General features: G+C 56.5%; 4 protein-coding genes across 4 annotated transcripts; 3 read left to right on the top strand and 1 right to left on the bottom strand.

Moving 5' to 3' along the window:
• Positions 1 to 69: 69 nt before the first annotated feature.
• Positions 70 to 2,911, bottom strand: GCG54_00006480 (uncharacterized protein; the record flags this gene model as incomplete). Its single annotated transcript, XM_045406481.1, has 4 exons — positions 70 to 493; positions 549 to 828; positions 878 to 2,633; positions 2,702 to 2,911. The coding sequence occupies 4 exons, from the start codon at positions 2,909 to 2,911 to the stop codon at positions 70 to 72; spliced, it is 2,670 nt and encodes an 889-aa protein (XP_045267773.1).
• Positions 2,912 to 3,598: 687 nt separating this feature from the next.
• Positions 3,599 to 8,978, top strand: GCG54_00006479 (rRNA biogenesis protein rrp5; the record flags this gene model as incomplete). Its single annotated transcript, XM_045406480.1, has 2 exons — positions 3,599 to 8,377; positions 8,439 to 8,978. The coding sequence occupies 2 exons, from the start codon at positions 3,599 to 3,601 to the stop codon at positions 8,976 to 8,978; spliced, it is 5,319 nt and encodes a 1,772-aa protein (XP_045267772.1).
• A 3,249-nt stretch (positions 8,979 to 12,227) lies between these two features.
• On the top strand, positions 12,228 to 13,512 carry GCG54_00006478 (putative L-ascorbate peroxidase 3 peroxisomal; the record flags this gene model as incomplete). The annotated part of the gene is made up of 2 exons (XM_045406479.1): positions 12,228 to 13,217; positions 13,273 to 13,512. 2 exons carry the CDS (start codon positions 12,228 to 12,230, stop codon positions 13,510 to 13,512), a joined length of 1,230 nt encoding a protein of 409 aa, XP_045267771.1.
• A 650-nt stretch (positions 13,513 to 14,162) lies between these two features.
• GCG54_00006477 (uncharacterized protein) lies at positions 14,163 to 14,655 on the top strand (the record flags this gene model as incomplete). The annotated part of the gene is made up of 2 exons (XM_045406478.1): positions 14,163 to 14,526; positions 14,624 to 14,655. 2 exons carry the CDS (start codon positions 14,163 to 14,165, stop codon positions 14,653 to 14,655), a joined length of 396 nt encoding a protein of 131 aa, XP_045267770.1.
• Between the last annotated feature and the right edge of the window lie 432 nt (positions 14,656 to 15,087).

The following is a 15,087-nucleotide window of genomic DNA, read 5'->3' as shown; positions in this document are numbered from 1 at the left end:
CAATTACGCCTGATACGGTGAAAGCAACCGAAACAAAAGAAAACTTGCGCGGCGGTTCATGGTGGTACATTACAGCTTGGACCGAATAGCCTCAAGCCGGTACTTGACATCCTTCAGCGCCTTGGTGACGGGCTTCCAGTCATCAAACTGCCTCAGCAGCTCCTCTGTCTCGGACGACAGCTCGGTGCGAACAAAGTCCTCCTCCAGCAGGCCCCGCATGATCCAGGGGAGGTGGTACGGGTTCGGGTTCGCGAGGGAGGACCCGGCGTCGCGGCGGTGGGCGACGGTGGCGGGGACGTTGGGCTTGACATCGGCCGTCTCCAGGGCGTGGGCGACGGCGAGATCGTAGACCTGGTCGTCGTAGTAGAGGCGGGAGTGGCCCTCGCCAGAGTAGAGGCTGCCGGCGAGCGGGGTGGAGAGTTCGCGCACGAGGCCGTGGTCTGAGACGCCGAGATTGCGGAGTTTGAGGGCGAAGCCGACTAGGTGGGCGATGCTGGTCGAGGTGTTAGATGGGAAACTTCGAAAACAAGAACAGCTGGGAGACTCACAAGTCTGGGGCGTGGATACGGCCGTCAATGAAGACGGCGCGATAGATATAGGGATGAGAGGCGGGGGAGTAAATTGCGGATTCCATCGGAACGAGTTGGTCGTCTATGCTGCCGATATATGTCATTCTGACGCCGTAATGGAGGACTTCTTTAAGTGCGTTTTCGTATTTCTTGGAGACTTCGCTATCTGGGTTGGCGAATTCCCAGAGCTCGTTGGCAGAGCCCATTAGGATGCCCATGCTAGACTTGTAGTCGGGGAATGGGCCTAGGGAGACTCCAGCTGTAAGATGTTAGCTTGTGGTTTGCGAGAGAGTTCCCGGCAGACTCACCCATCGCGCAGACACCAATCTTGGCGTTGGTAATGATGCCCAAGTCTATGAGCTTTGCCAGCAGCATGGTTGCGACAGGGACGCCCTGAGAGTGGCATGCCAGAATGATGAGGTCTGCGTTGCGAATCTGCTCGATCCAGTTAAGAAGGAGCTTCCACAAGTTGTCTACTCTATCTCCGATTCTGCCCTCGCCTTCCAGGGCAATCTTCTCAATCTCGCAGTCGGAGCACCCGTGGGCGTCTGCCCATCTGCCGATAGCTTCGGCACAGAGGCTTGCAAAGCGAAGCGAAGTCCCCGTAGGCTGTCCTACCATGGGACGGAGATACGTTGCCGGGAACAAGCCGTGGACTCCAATGGCGAGAGCTTTCTTGATCTTTGGTGTTTCTTTTACTCTATAAACGTGGTTTGCGGGAGGTTGCTGGTTCCGTAGAAGCAGGGATGTGATCTGTTTAATGATCGATGGGTTGTCCTTCATGCGGTATGTGCTTCCAAATGAAGGCAGTAAGAGATTGGGTGGCGTTGACTTTGATGGAGTCTCTTGGCTGGTACTCTTTGGGGTTCCCGGCTTGAGGGGCGGTTCCTTTGGTGTCTTGTCGGTGATTGAGGCTCTTGAAGACGCAGCGGAATCGGGACGTGTAGGCGTTTCTGGCCTCACCTGAACATCGATCTCCATCGACTGGGGCCGGACTCTCTTACTCTTCCTACCAAAAGTCGACGGCGCGGATGCAATTCCCGACTTGATACTTTTGGCGGGTTTCGTATCTTTCGAGGCCTTCGCGTCCTTGATATCCTTTAAGACGCTGTCCCGCTCGGATTGATCCACACTTGTTCTCTCCGGATGCGCTTCTGAGCCTTGACCCATGACTGCAAGCTCACCAGATTCCGGCTGAGGCTTGGCATTTTTGGCGCCGCCGTCAGATTTTGTCCGGCTTTCTCTCGACCAAAACGCCCATGTTGAGCCGGCTGATGGCGGTTTCTGGGCATCTTGCTTGGGAGCATCTGGTTTTGGCGGCGGGGCATCCTCCATTACTACGTCTTCTGGCTCTTTTGCAGGTGGTTCAGTGGTGGTGGTGGTTGGCTGATCTGGTTCTATCGGCTCAGCGGCAGCGGGATCTGCGATGGCAGGCGGCTCTGCAGAGGTGCTGGAGTACCAAAACCCAAACCAAGATGTCGTCGTCGGTGTCGGTGAAGTTGCCGCGGCCTGGTGGGTTTGCTCGGGTGCTGGCACCTCGGCAGGCGGTGGTTCCTGCGGTTCTGGCTCCTTCGGGGGTTCTTCCACTTTTGGTGGCTCCTCAGTGGGTGCTGGTGCTGCAGCTTGTGCATCTGTTGGCGGCGCGCGCCCTAGCCAACCGAACCAACTTGATGCCGTCACGGGCCGTGGTGGATTCTGATCGTCCGTCGCGGTCTTCCCAGCGTCGTCGGATTTTGCCGGCGTTTCCTGCGGTGGTGGTGATGGATCCGTGATTCCAGCCTGCGAGTTTGTCGTCTCGTTATCTGTCTTGTTTGTTGTTGTTGTGGCGGCGCTCTCCTCTGCCACTGCACCGTTCTCGGGAATCTGGGGTAGCGACACGGACGAGTCTGCGGGACCGTCGAAGCTCGTCGTATCGATGCTCTTTTTCGTATCGAAACGTCGGAAATCGGGGGTGCTGGATGGCTTCAGGGTGCCTCCAAAGATTGTTTCTCGGGCAATCTGCGTGGATGCGGAGGACTTGGGGGCGCGCGGCCAGGAGCCGTACCAACTCCTCGCTTTGCGGACCTGCACCATGCTGTTTAGACTTTTGCGCCAGAGCATGTCACAACTCAACAAAAATGGTGAAGCAATACCTGTTTCTGGGAGTCTGGCTTGGTGTTCTTCGTTTCGCTGCCGCTCCTGTCTCTCGCCATCGGAATCTCACGCGGTGGCCGGTGGACGGGCTCTGAGACGGCCGTGACCTGTGACGTAGCCGATGTTGCTGTCGCAGGGGCGATTGCGGCAGGTGGGTTGGATGAACTTGGCTCTGATGGGTTCGGTCGCTGGCGCTTTCTGGGAGACATTTCGCGGGGAGGGCAGCTTTTAGTCGTGGTTAAAAGTCCGGTCGGCAGCTGGGAAGTCAATCTGCCGCATGTTCGTTTTAAGAATTCGTCATTGGGAGGGGATGGTGGAAGATGTGAGAAGAAGGGATGACAGTAATTAGGAGCTGCTGGCCTTATTGTTGTTGATTACCCTCCGGGCCTACTTTCACTGACGGGAGGCACTTGGTAGGCAGGAAAGTAGGTGGTACCTTGGGCAGGCTGCCTAGCGGGGTGCGCCCGTGTTTGCGCTGCGTTTGGCTAGGATCCCGTGGTGAGCGCTACCTGGGCCGACCGACCCCTCCAAATGACCCCCAAATGACACTGAAAGTCGCCCACGCCTGCGCGTCTGCTCTTCTGATTAGATAACAGTCGGTGGCCATTGGAGTGGCTTGCGGTAAAGGAGGCGACGCTAAGGTGCGTGTTCGTTCGCTGCGCAAGCCGAGGCGTGCCGCCCAGTCCCACCAATCCCCACCCGGTGCTCCGATAAGGAGTGTGTTATCGTTATCTCTTATCGCCCTGCATCCCGCCCCGAAAAATCAAAAAAATTCAAGTGGAGCCATCGCAAAGAGAGAGAGGTCCCTACTCTTTTTTTTCTGTACCGCTCTCCAAAACACCGAGTCCAGGACTGATGCAAGCAATTGCACCTGGTTTTTGGGCGCAGCATACGATATGAGCTCACTCAAGAGAAAGGATGCCCCCGGGGGTACTCCTCCGTCGAAGTCCGCCAAGTCCACAAAGGCGTCACGCCCCTCGAAGCGCGACACTCCCACCAAGGACCGCAAGCAGGACGGCGGTAAGGACAAGAAGCCGAGGGAAGAGGCACCCGCACCCAGGGCCCCGACCGTCTCGAGACTCCTGAAGGATGAAGAGCCTCTGTTCCCTCGTGGTGGCGGCAGCGTCCTGACGCCCCTCGAGCAGAAGCAGATCACAATGGAGGCGAAGGCAGACGCTGCCAAGGAAGACGCCGAGTTCGACGTCAACGAGAAGAGCAAGGCAAAGAAGGAGAAGAGGAGGAAGGCCAAGGAGGCCAAGGATACGGACGCGAAGCCTGCTCGCGACGAGGATGCCGTCAAGATTGAGGGTCTGAACTTCAAGCGTCTGGTCAAGGGCTCCCTCGTCCTTGGTCAGATCAGCCACATCGACCCCGTCCAGCTCACGATCGCCCTGCCGAACAACCTGACAGGTCACGTCTCGATCGCCTCAATCTCAGATACCATTAATGCGAAACTGGAGGGCGCCATGGAGACCTCCGACAACGAGAGCGAAGACGAAGACGAAGAGAACGACGTCGACCTGAAGTCCATGTTCAGGATCGGCCAATACGTCCGCGCATACGTTCTTTCGACCTCCGACGACACAGCCGGCGGAAAGGCCAAGAGACGCATCGAGCTTTCTTTAAGACCTGTCGACACCAACACCGGCCTTTCGAGCGATGATGTTGTGGCCAATGTTACCCTCATGGCCTCTATCGCGAGCGTGCAGGATCACGGTTACGAGATGAACTTGGGAATTGAGGGAGACCTCAAGGGCTTCCTGTCCAAGAAAGAGGTCGGACCCGGCATGGATGAGGCCAGCCTTCGCCCCGGCGCTGTATGCCTCTGCGTTGTCAAGGGCGTCACCGGAATCGTTGTCCAGCTCTCCGCCGACCCCCAGAAGCTCGGCAGCACCTCCAACGTCGCGTCGAATGCCCCCACGATCAACTCGTTCCTCCCCGGAACCCTGGCCGATGTCCTCCTTACGGAAGTCACCTCGAGAGGTCTCCAGGGTAAGCTTTTGGGTCACTTGCCCGTCACCGCCGACCTGATCCATTCCGGCGTTGGCCCGGATGGTGTCGATCTGGATGCCAAGTACAAGGTCGGTGGTCGCGTCAAGGCGCGCATCATCTGCAACTTCCCGGCCGCCAAGGAGCCCAAGCTCGGCATCTCGCTTCTGCCTCATATCAACAGCCTGCAGTCGAAATCTTCCGGCAAGGGCAGCAGAGCGAAGTCCCCTCTCGACTTGCTTCCCATCGCAGCCTTCGCCGAGACTTGCACTGTGCGCCAGGTCGAGCCCGACATTGGTCTGTATGTCGACACTGGCGTGCCCGGTATTTCTGGTTTTGTGCATATTTCTCGCGTCAAGGATGGTAAGGTCGATGCTCTCTACGAGAGCAGTGGGCCTTTCAAGGTCGGCACAACCCACCGCGGCAGAGTCGTTGGCTACAGTCCCCTCGATGGAATGTTCCTCCTGTCGTTTGAAAAGTCGGTCCTTGACCAGGCTTTCATTCGTCTCGAGGACGTTCCTATTGGTCAGATTGTATCCGGCAAGATCGAGAAGATGATTATTGGCGAGAACGGTATTCGCGGTCTGATTGTCAAGCTTGCGGAGAACATTGCCGGTTACGTTCACGAGTCTCACTTTGCCGATGTCAAGCTCCAGCATCCTGAGAAGAAGTTCAGAGAGGGGATGGAGGTCAAGGCCCGTGTTCTCTCTGTGAGGTTGCGCAAGCGCCAGCTCCGTCTCACCCTCAAGAAATCGCTTGTCAGCTCCGACTCTACCATCATCAAGAACTACGATGACGTCGAGGTTGACATGCAGACACCTGGTACTATTACCTCCGTCAGCGCAGATGGTGCTCGCCTCGAGTTCTTTGGCGACGTCAGGGGTTTCCTTCCCGTATCACAGATGAGTGAGGCTTACATCAAGGACCCAAGGGAACACTTCCGCGCTGGTCAGGTTGTTAGCGTTCACGTCTTGAGCGTTGTACCTGAGGAGCGTAGGCTGGTTGTGTCTTGCAAGGATCCCTCAGCCTTCGGCCTCGACAAGCAGGCCGCGCTGAAGGCCCTCAAGATTGGCGACCTCGTCTCTGCCAAGGTCTCCCAAAAGACTGAGGATGAGGTCTTTGTTGACCTCGAGGAGAGCGGACTCAAGGCCATTATTCGCGTTGGTCACCTGACGGACAAGTCTGCCAGCAAGACCGAGGCGGCCCTGAAGCGCATTCGCGTTGGCCAGACACTGACGGATCTCATGGTCCTGGACAAGAACGAGCGACGCCGTGCCGTCATTCTGACACAGAAGCCCAGCTTTATTGAGGCCAGCAAGAACGGAAAGCTTCTGTCTAGCTACGATGATGTCACTGTCGGTGCAGTTGCGCCTGCCTACGTGAGGGAGATTGGTCCCTATGCCGTTTACGTTCAGTTTGGCGGCAACCTGACCGCTATTCTCCCCAAGTCTAAGCTCGACAAGGAGGTGCAGGAGAAGGCTTCTTTTGGCATGCGCAAGCACCAGTCTGTTGAGGTCAAGATCGTGTCGTCCAACCCCGAGCAGAAGCGCATCATCGTCACGCCTTCATCTGCGGTGGAACCTGAGAAGGTCCCGGCCGCTGCAGCCCTGAACTCCGTCGATGAGAAGATTCGTAACGTCAACGACGTTGCCCTGGGAACCACTATGGACGCGAAGGTTGCCTCCGTCAAGGCTACCCAGATCAACGTCAAGGTCGCCGACAACATCCAAGGCCGTATTGATGTTTCCCAATTTTTCGACAACTGGGAAGACATCGTTGACAAGAAGATTCCTTTGAAGAAGATCAAGGTTGACGAAATCATCCGCGTCCGCGCCATTGGAATCCACGACTCCAAGAACTACCGTTTCCTGCCTTTCTCTCACCGTTCGACACATTCCATCATCGAGCTCACCGCCAAGAAGAGCGACGTCGAGGCCAAGGAGGTCGACCTTCTTTCTTACGACAAGTTGAAGGTTGGCGATTCCCACATTGCTTTCGTCAACAACCACGGCAAGAACTGTCTCTGGGTCAACCTGTCACCTACTGTTCGCGGAAGAATCAGCATTATGGAGGTTTCTGATGATCTGTCTCACGCCGGCAACCTGGAAAAGTACTTCCCGGTGGGATCTGCCTTGAAGGTTAAGGTTGTGTCTGTCGATGCTGAGAAGGGCCATCTGGACTTGTCTTCTCGTTCATCCTCTGGTACCAGCGAGATCAAGTGGGACTCCCTCAAGAAGAACCAGATCCTTCCTGGAAGAGTCACCAAGGTCAACGACCGTCAGCTCATGATCAAGCTTAGCGACGCTGTTTCCGGTCCTGTCCACCTGGTTGATCTCTGTGACGATTACGACGAGGCCAACACCCTCAAGTTCAACAAGGGTGAGATCATCAGAGTGTCCGTTGTTGAGGTTGACAAGAGCAACAAGAGGCTCAGGCTGTCTACCCGCCCTTCCCGTATTTTGAGTTCTACATCACCTGTTGCCGACCGCGAAATCACCTCTCTGGCGCAGCTTACCTCTGGAGACATCGTCCGCGGCTTTGTCAAGAACGTCGCAGACAACGGCGTCTTTGTCCAGCTTGGAGGCAGCATCTCTGCTCTGGTGAAGATTGCCAACCTGTCTGATCGTTATATCAAGGACTGGAAGGGCAGCTTTCAGGTCGATCAGCTGGTCAAGGGTCGTGTCATCAGCATCGACACCGCTATCAACAAGATCGAGTTGAGTCTCAAGGCCTCTGTCGTCGAGAACGACTACACCCCTCCCATCACATGGAAGGATATCAAGGAGAGCCAGATCGTCACCGGCAAGGTTCGCAAGGTGGAGGAGTTTGGTGCTTTCATTGTCGTTGACAACTCAACAAACGTCAGTGGTCTGTGCCACCGCAGCGAGATGGCTGAGAAGCCTGTGGAAGACGCCCGCAAGCTCTATAGCGAGGGCGATGTCGTCAAGGCCAAGGTCATCTCCATCGACGACGAGAAGCGACGCATTACTTTCAGCCTGAAGCCGAGCCACTTCGACGAGGATAGCGACATGGATGATGTTGACGGAGGTGCCGAGCTCGACAGCGACGATGACTCGGATGTTGATATGGGCGAGGGCGTTCAGTTCACGATTACCGGGACGGACAACGTGGAGGATTCTGATGAGGAGGAGGCCTCTGATGCCGAGGAAAGCGATGTCGAGATGGAAGAGGCACCAGCAAAGGGCAAGGGTCTCAGCGCCGGCAAGTACGACTGGACAGGCGACGCTTTCGACGATGAGGAGGAACCAGCCGAGGGCAAGAAGTCCAAGGCATCAGAGAAGAAGGAGAAGAAGAAGGGAGGCGAGATCCAGGTCGACCGCACTGGCGACCTCGACGCACACGGCCCCCAGACCGCGACCGACTACGAGCGTCTCCTGCTGGGTCAGCCTGACTCGTCACAGCTGTGGATCGAGTACATGGCGCTGCAGATGAAGGTCAGCGAGCTCTCCAAGGCTCGCGAGACCGCCGAGCGTGCCATCAAGACCATCAACATCCGCGAGCAGACCGAGAAGCTGAACGTATGGATCGCCTACCTCAACTTGGAAGTCGCCTACGGCACCAAGGCTTCCACCGACGAGGTCTTCAAGCGCGCATGCCAGTACAACGATGAGCAGGAGGTCCACGAGCGCCTGGCCAGCATCTACATCCAGTCCGGAAAGCTCAAGGTAAGAAGAACACTTCCTGAAGAGGTACAACAAGAATGAAGGCTAACACATTGGGTAACAGCAAGCGGATGATGTCTTCCAATCGCTCGTCAACAAGTTCAAGTCCAAGTCTCCCGACGTGTGGGTGAACTACGCCCACTTCCTGCACGTGACGATGAACGAGCCCGACAGGGCGCGCGCGCTCCTCCCCCGTGCGACGCAGGCCCTCGAGCAGCGCCACACCGCGCAGCTGATGGCCCGGTTCGCCGCCCTCGAGTTCAAGTCGCCCAACGGCGACGCGGAGCGTGGCCGCACGACGTTCGAGACGATCTTGGCGACGTGGCCGAAGCGGTTCGACTTCTGGGGCCAGCTCATCGACCTCGAGCTCTCAGCCTCGGAGCCGGACGCCACGGCCATCAGGGATGTCTTCGAGAGGGGCACCAAGGCGAAGGGCCTCAAGGCCAAGAAGGCCGAGAAGTGGTTCAAGCGGTGGGCCGACTGGGAGGAGAAGCTCGACCCGAAGGGCCGGGAGAAGGTGATGGCCAAGGCGAAGGAGTGGGTCGCGGCCAAGAAGGCGGCGGCTGCGGTGGCGGCTGCGGAGGAGGAAGAGGACGACGAGTAAGGATACTGTGGTTTGAAAAAAGGGAAAAGTTCTTGGGCGGTAATGAAAAAACAACATGCATGAGGGGGTTTGGCCAGCCTTGCCGGCCCCCTCCTTGTCACCCTCGGATTAGACCGGGGTATTTTTTTTTATGTGTCAAAAATATCAGTTCACATTTTCAACGGCATGATTACCACGGGCATGTATGATTGCATCTGCAAGAAATCAATAGCACCAGGGCAGCTGACTCTTGGCCACTCCGCGCCTACAGCCCACCTACAGGTTTGCTTTACCTGCTCAGCCCGTCTCCATGAGGTTTAGCGCCGTGGGTTGGGTGAGGACTTTGCCTGGTCTGCAAATCCCCGAGATCGACACCGGGATTCATATTGTTTTCCTTACTGTTCCAGCATCACACCGGCGGAGCCACGGTCTTGGGAAGCTTCCATTCAGAGTCGCATTGAGATGATGTGAGATCTGACGCCGCTCGCCTGGCCATCTTGAACGACCGCTTACGATAGGTTAGGTACCCTACGGAACATCAGGCATCCAAACTGGAGCATTTCCGATCATTCCATCGTGAGGTTCACGGCGCCGGTGATTCCTCTGCCCATAGCGAAAATAATCGGGCTGTCCAGCATGGCAGGGCAACACAAGCATGGCCGACACTCACTGCTGTGTATCGATAGTCAGTCAGCCCAGAAATCACGACAGCTGCAGCCCTCGGTCTTGAGTTGAGCCCGGCTTACCGGCCTGCCCTGCCCTGTCCATGTGGTCGACCAGATGACTGGGTGCGCGACGGTGAGGCGCGATTCTGGTGACCTAATGAGATCGATGCTGGTTCGATGCAGCTGGAGGGATTTCGTGCGCCACAGCTGAAAATAGGACATGCCCAATTGGGGAAATACACCACATCATACATGCTCGCCAGCTTTGGGCTCTGCTTACCACATCTTCTATTCTTTCTTTTCCTTCAAAGTGGTCATTTTATTTTCCGATGAATTTTGTGTTTCCAGGCACCAAAAATGGTATTCTGGGCAGTGCACTCATGTTCGCATGAACAAAGCCCAAGTTCTTGCACACACTGCCCGAACCCTTTCAATCCTTCGGGATGAACCACCACCAACGAACCAATCAGGATTGATATGCAAATAAAACTCGGTCGGCCGAGGAACAGGGGCGACAAACAAACCAGCCCGCCGGTACCAGCGTCGCATCCACAAACCGGAGGCTCGTCCGATGCTGTGGACATGGGGATGGATGCCAAAGCATAATAAACAATTGGGTCGCCGTAAAAGCAGCTGAGTTTGAGGTCCCTCGTGGCGCGGGGTCGCACCAGTACACCAGCCAGCATCGCATGGCAAAGACATTGCCATCCTTTCGCCTGCTGTCCGTGTCTCTGGTCCCGCCGCACCGCGCCCCTTTTCTCCCGTTTATCCTGCTGTCTCTGCCCTACCGGACCCCTGGAGACAAGACAGGACACGGCATGATGTGCGGTAAAATGAGCAGATAATGACAAGAGCTCGTATACGTACGGAGTCTGACAGCTTGTTCGGTTCATCCGAGCGGGAAATATGAAGCAAGCCGGCAGAGAGGTGAGCCGTCCGTATTCACCTCCCCGGCGCTCCGCTCCGCCCCCAGCATCGAATCGCAGAATTCGGATGCAGATGCCTCACCTTTTTCGCTTTCGCTCCCCAATCAGGTTGTAGGGGATTGTCAGAAACTGCGCATTTCCAGCGGACTCACCTGCCAGCGCATTGGAGGCGTTCAATAGCGTCAGGCGGGTGGTCGAGGCGGGAGAGTTGACACACCGACAAACAAGAAAACATGCATCTCGAAGGAAAACACAGAGAGAGGGACAGAGAGCAGAAGCATTCGTTCTGCCAATCAGACCGCAAGATCCTGACGCACCGCTTTCTTTATTTCCCCAATAAGCTCATCCCGCCGTCACGGACGCACCAGCCCTTTTGCAGCCTAGGCAACGGTGTGTCTTGGGGGTGTGTGGGAAGAGAGAGAGGTCTGACGGCTTACCTACCAACTTTCTTAGTCTGACTCTTCTGACGGGAGGAGCTGTGCGCCCCCTTTTCTTCTCTGCATCGTATGTATCTCTTCTCAACCGTACTAAGTGAATGTTTCCCTTTGGGAGTAGACCCCTGCCGGTGGCGCCGGACACGCAGAAGAAGCTTAAACGCTCCCACTTATCCAATCCCCACCCCGATCCCGCGCCGTTGATCTTGGCGTGGCTGCCAAGTGGTGCGCGATACGAGACTTTGGACCGACTGCACGGTGGGAGACAAGGGGATTATCTGCTCCGGCCAAACAAGGAGACACTCTGCGTTGCTGTTATACTTCTTCTGCTCTTTCCGCCTTATGGGGGTGATACTTGGTCCCCCAGGGCATGCAATGTTGAGTCTATTCTAAGGAGACAAGCCCCGGCTTAGTGCGTTGCATTGCAGATGCGGCTATTACCCGCATGGGGCTCTTTTCTTCCTCCCGATTGCTCATGATGTATCTCTGCTTGACTTGCTCTCTCTCCATGTCAGACTGTCGTGTTGTTCCTACCGGCCGACGAATCGCGGGCGAGGGATATCTGCTGATGCTGGTGAGGCGGCGATGGGAGGCGCGCAGCCCGGGCAGCGGGCTTGATGCCCAGGGTCTAAGCTGGGACGCTAAGGAGTGATATGCTTCTTGCTCCTTTGCCAGTGGTCCGGCGGTTTTCGCTGTCACTTCTTTTTGCGTTTTCTTACCTGGAGCTAGCGGGTTGCTATTCGAGAAGACGGCTGAGGCAAACGACCGGGCTCTTCTTGGCACCGCTGGAAGGTGTGCGGTGCGGTGCACCGGCGGCGGCCTGTCGCTCCATCCACCATCTCACTCTCTCGTGTCCGGGGGAGATCTTAGTAGAGCTAGTTCGACACAAAAGTGTTTTGGCGTCGGCTTAGACTCAGGAACGGGTGAGGCTAAGAGGCTTGTCCCGAAGGAAGCAGGCATGCACGTTCCGATTTTCGAGCTGTTATGAGTTGGTTTGTGGTGTGTCTGAGGCCTCTGGGATCTGGGTACCTGAAGTAGATGGTAAGGTCGTGATGGACGGTCGTATCTTGGCAGAAGGGATATAAGGAATCGTCGTCTTCCCCCTCCTCGATGATGATTCCTATCTCTTCAGCAGTTCAAGCTCCTCTTCCATTTCTTCTTCATCAAAGACCATCACAGGTCTGATTCAGTCACTACTTTCCCTTCTTCTCTTTTCTCACATTCGCTCCATACATCTCACACAAGATGCATCTCACATCCTTCCTCACAACCTCCCTCGCCATCTCCGGCACCCTCGCCTACCCGGGCATGGGCAACCAAATGTCCGAAATCATGTCCCGCGCCTCCGACAAAGGCGACTCGACCGAGCTCCTCGGCGACCTGATCACCCTCAAAGACCGTGACCTCACCCCCGTCGGCAAGGACGTCAAGAAGCTCCTCCAGGGCAAGGGAAACCCCGAGTCCAACGACCGCTACATCCTCTCCGTGCCCGCGCTCAACTCAGACAAGTGCAAGAAGGACACCTGCTGCGTCTGGCGCTACGTCGCCGACGACATGTACCAATTCATGGCCGGCTCCTCGGGCCGCTGCACAAAGTGGGCGCGCGCGGCCGTCCGCCTCGGCTTTCACGACGCGGGCACCTGGTCCAAGGCCACCGCCGGCCAGGGCGGCGGCGCCGACGGCAGCATCATCCTGTCCGGCGAGGAGATCGGCCGCTTCGAGAACCGCGGGCTGCAGGAGGTCGCCGCGCGCTTCGCGGAGCTGCACGGCAAGTACAAGGCCATGGGCTGGAACATCGGCATGGGCGACTTCATCCAGATGGGCGCCAACGTCGCGACGGTCGTGTGCCCGCTCGGCCCGCGCATCAAGACGTACGTCGGCCGCAAGGACAGCGCGACCCCCGCGCCCGGCGGCCTGCTGCCGAGCCCGTTCGCGCCGGCGGACCAGCTGATCCAGCTGTTCAAGGACAAGACGATCGGGCCGCATGGGCTGGTCGCGCTGCTGGGCGCGCACACGACGAGCCAGCAGAACTTTGTCAATGTGTCGCGGGCTGGCGATCCGCAGGACAGCACGCCCGGTGTGTGGGATGTGCTGTACTACAAGGAGACGCTGAGCGACCGCTCGCCGCCTCGTGTGTTCAAGTTCCCCTCGGATATCGCCATCTCGCAGCACCCCGAGACCAGCAAGGAGTTCAGGGACTTTGCTGGGCCTGGTGGACAGAACCACTGGAACGAGGTATGTTTGCTTCTGACTGATACGTTTGGGGTAACGTGATTAACTGTGACAACAGGACTACGCCAGAGAGTACATCCGTCTTTCGCTGCTTGGTGTGAACAACATCAACCAGCTTACGGAGTGCACCAAGGTCCTTCCCCCTGCGACCAAGGGCTTCCGCATCCTCGACCAGTTCAAGCTCGACAAGTGGCTGAACAGCGTCGGCAACAAGGGCGCCGCCAAGAAGGTGTCTGAGGACATTGAGAACGGTGACACTGTCACTGTCGATGTTCCTCCCGTCAACAACCGCAACTAGAGGAGTGTTAGATGTGGGTGCTTTTCATGAAAATAATATCCCAATGGCGCACGGGTCTAGGTGGGCTTCCGCGGCTATGGTAGATAATAATCGGTCGGAGGTTTGGGTTTGGCTCGGCTTTCTTTGAAAATGATTTTGTACATTGGCGCGGTATGATGACGCGAGATACAGACTTTAATCCATCTTATGATTTTTCATGACAAGTTTGGGCTCGCCTTAACTCATTGGATTTTCGTGATGCAGCTTGGGTCTACCTGACTCAAGCCGTGATGCCTGGGAACTTTATCCGCCAAGCACCCTCTCGGCTGGTTCAGAAATAGCTAATGATAAAATTTTATATAACCCTTTGATTTTCATCAAGCCGAGGTAGATATTTGCACTACTACCAGCCTTGTACGATCTGCCAGACAGTGAATATACCATCGGGAGGAAGCGCACTGGGGCAACTCCGGGTCGACCCGGGCTTGCCGGAACCGAGATACTTCGGTCCGAAGTCAGAGACGGCAGCGCCCTACGGCGTGGCACAATACGACCACGCTGCAGTCGATTTTTAAGCTTCGCAGTACCTTTAAAGCCGCTGCACCCCACAAAGCTGCCCAATCAGTCTCAACTCACACTATTGCAGCTCATAACACACCACCACCACCAATATGTCGTACCGCATGCTCATCTTCCTTCACCGGAAAGAAGGCCTTTCCCACGCCGAGTTCAAGGACCATTATGAAAATGTCCACGTGCCCCTCACAAAAGAACTCACAGGCTCGCTGTTCCCGATGCTGCACTCGCGCCGTTACATCGAGCGCTCGCCAGACGACGGCAAGGCCATGGTGCTCGCCGGAGCCAAGGGAGAAGATGAAGCGGACGCCGTGGTGGAGGTTGCGTTCAAAGACGAAGCGGCCGCGCAGGCGTTCTTCGCAGCGACGAACAGTGGCGAGGCGATGGACCGGCTGAAGAAGGATAATGAGCAGTTTTTGAACTGGGAGAAGTTGAGGATTTTGAAGATTTCGGAGGTCTGTGAGACGAGAGGTGATTCACGAGATGGGGCTTTCAAATGATCCAAGGTACGTCGTCTGTATGGCAGCCTGAAAGAGGCCATGCTGACATCCCACAGGCTTGAAAATATCGGTGAGGGCACTCGCATGAATGCCTAAATATGTATCAACTTCAATCCAACGCAATACCGCGCCGAGAAACAATTGATATCACCGTTGTGACGTCGGACACGGAGTGCAGAGCAGAGTCCGGACTCCCTGTACTCAGCAACTCCGCCGTGAAGCTCCGGACTTGCCGCTGAAGAACCCAAGAAGCCTCGGCTGAACCCCTGGGAGTGGATCCGTCAAATGGGTTCGGATCCGGCTCCGGGCTCCGCGGAATCGCGGCCGGACCCATTCGAGTGGAGTGGATCCTCGCGGCAATCCCTGCAGCTACGCGCAACCGAACGGATGGAGTCGTATTTTTCTCCCTGCCATCCGACTGCGTGGCCTTAAAAAAGGTCCAGATGAACCGTCGTCATTGAGCTATCTTCGTTACACCAAACTGTCGACATCGTGAATGCGCAAAGGATCTCCCCAGATT

Source organism: Colletotrichum gloeosporioides (genome assembly GCF_011800055.1).
Source record: "Colletotrichum gloeosporioides strain Lc1 chromosome Unknown consensus_19, whole genome shotgun sequence".
NCBI lineage: Eukaryota > Fungi > Ascomycota > Sordariomycetes > Glomerellales > Glomerellaceae > Colletotrichum > Colletotrichum gloeosporioides.
Note: the sequence above shows the minus strand (reverse complement) of the source record. Positions and strands in the feature narration are given on the sequence as shown.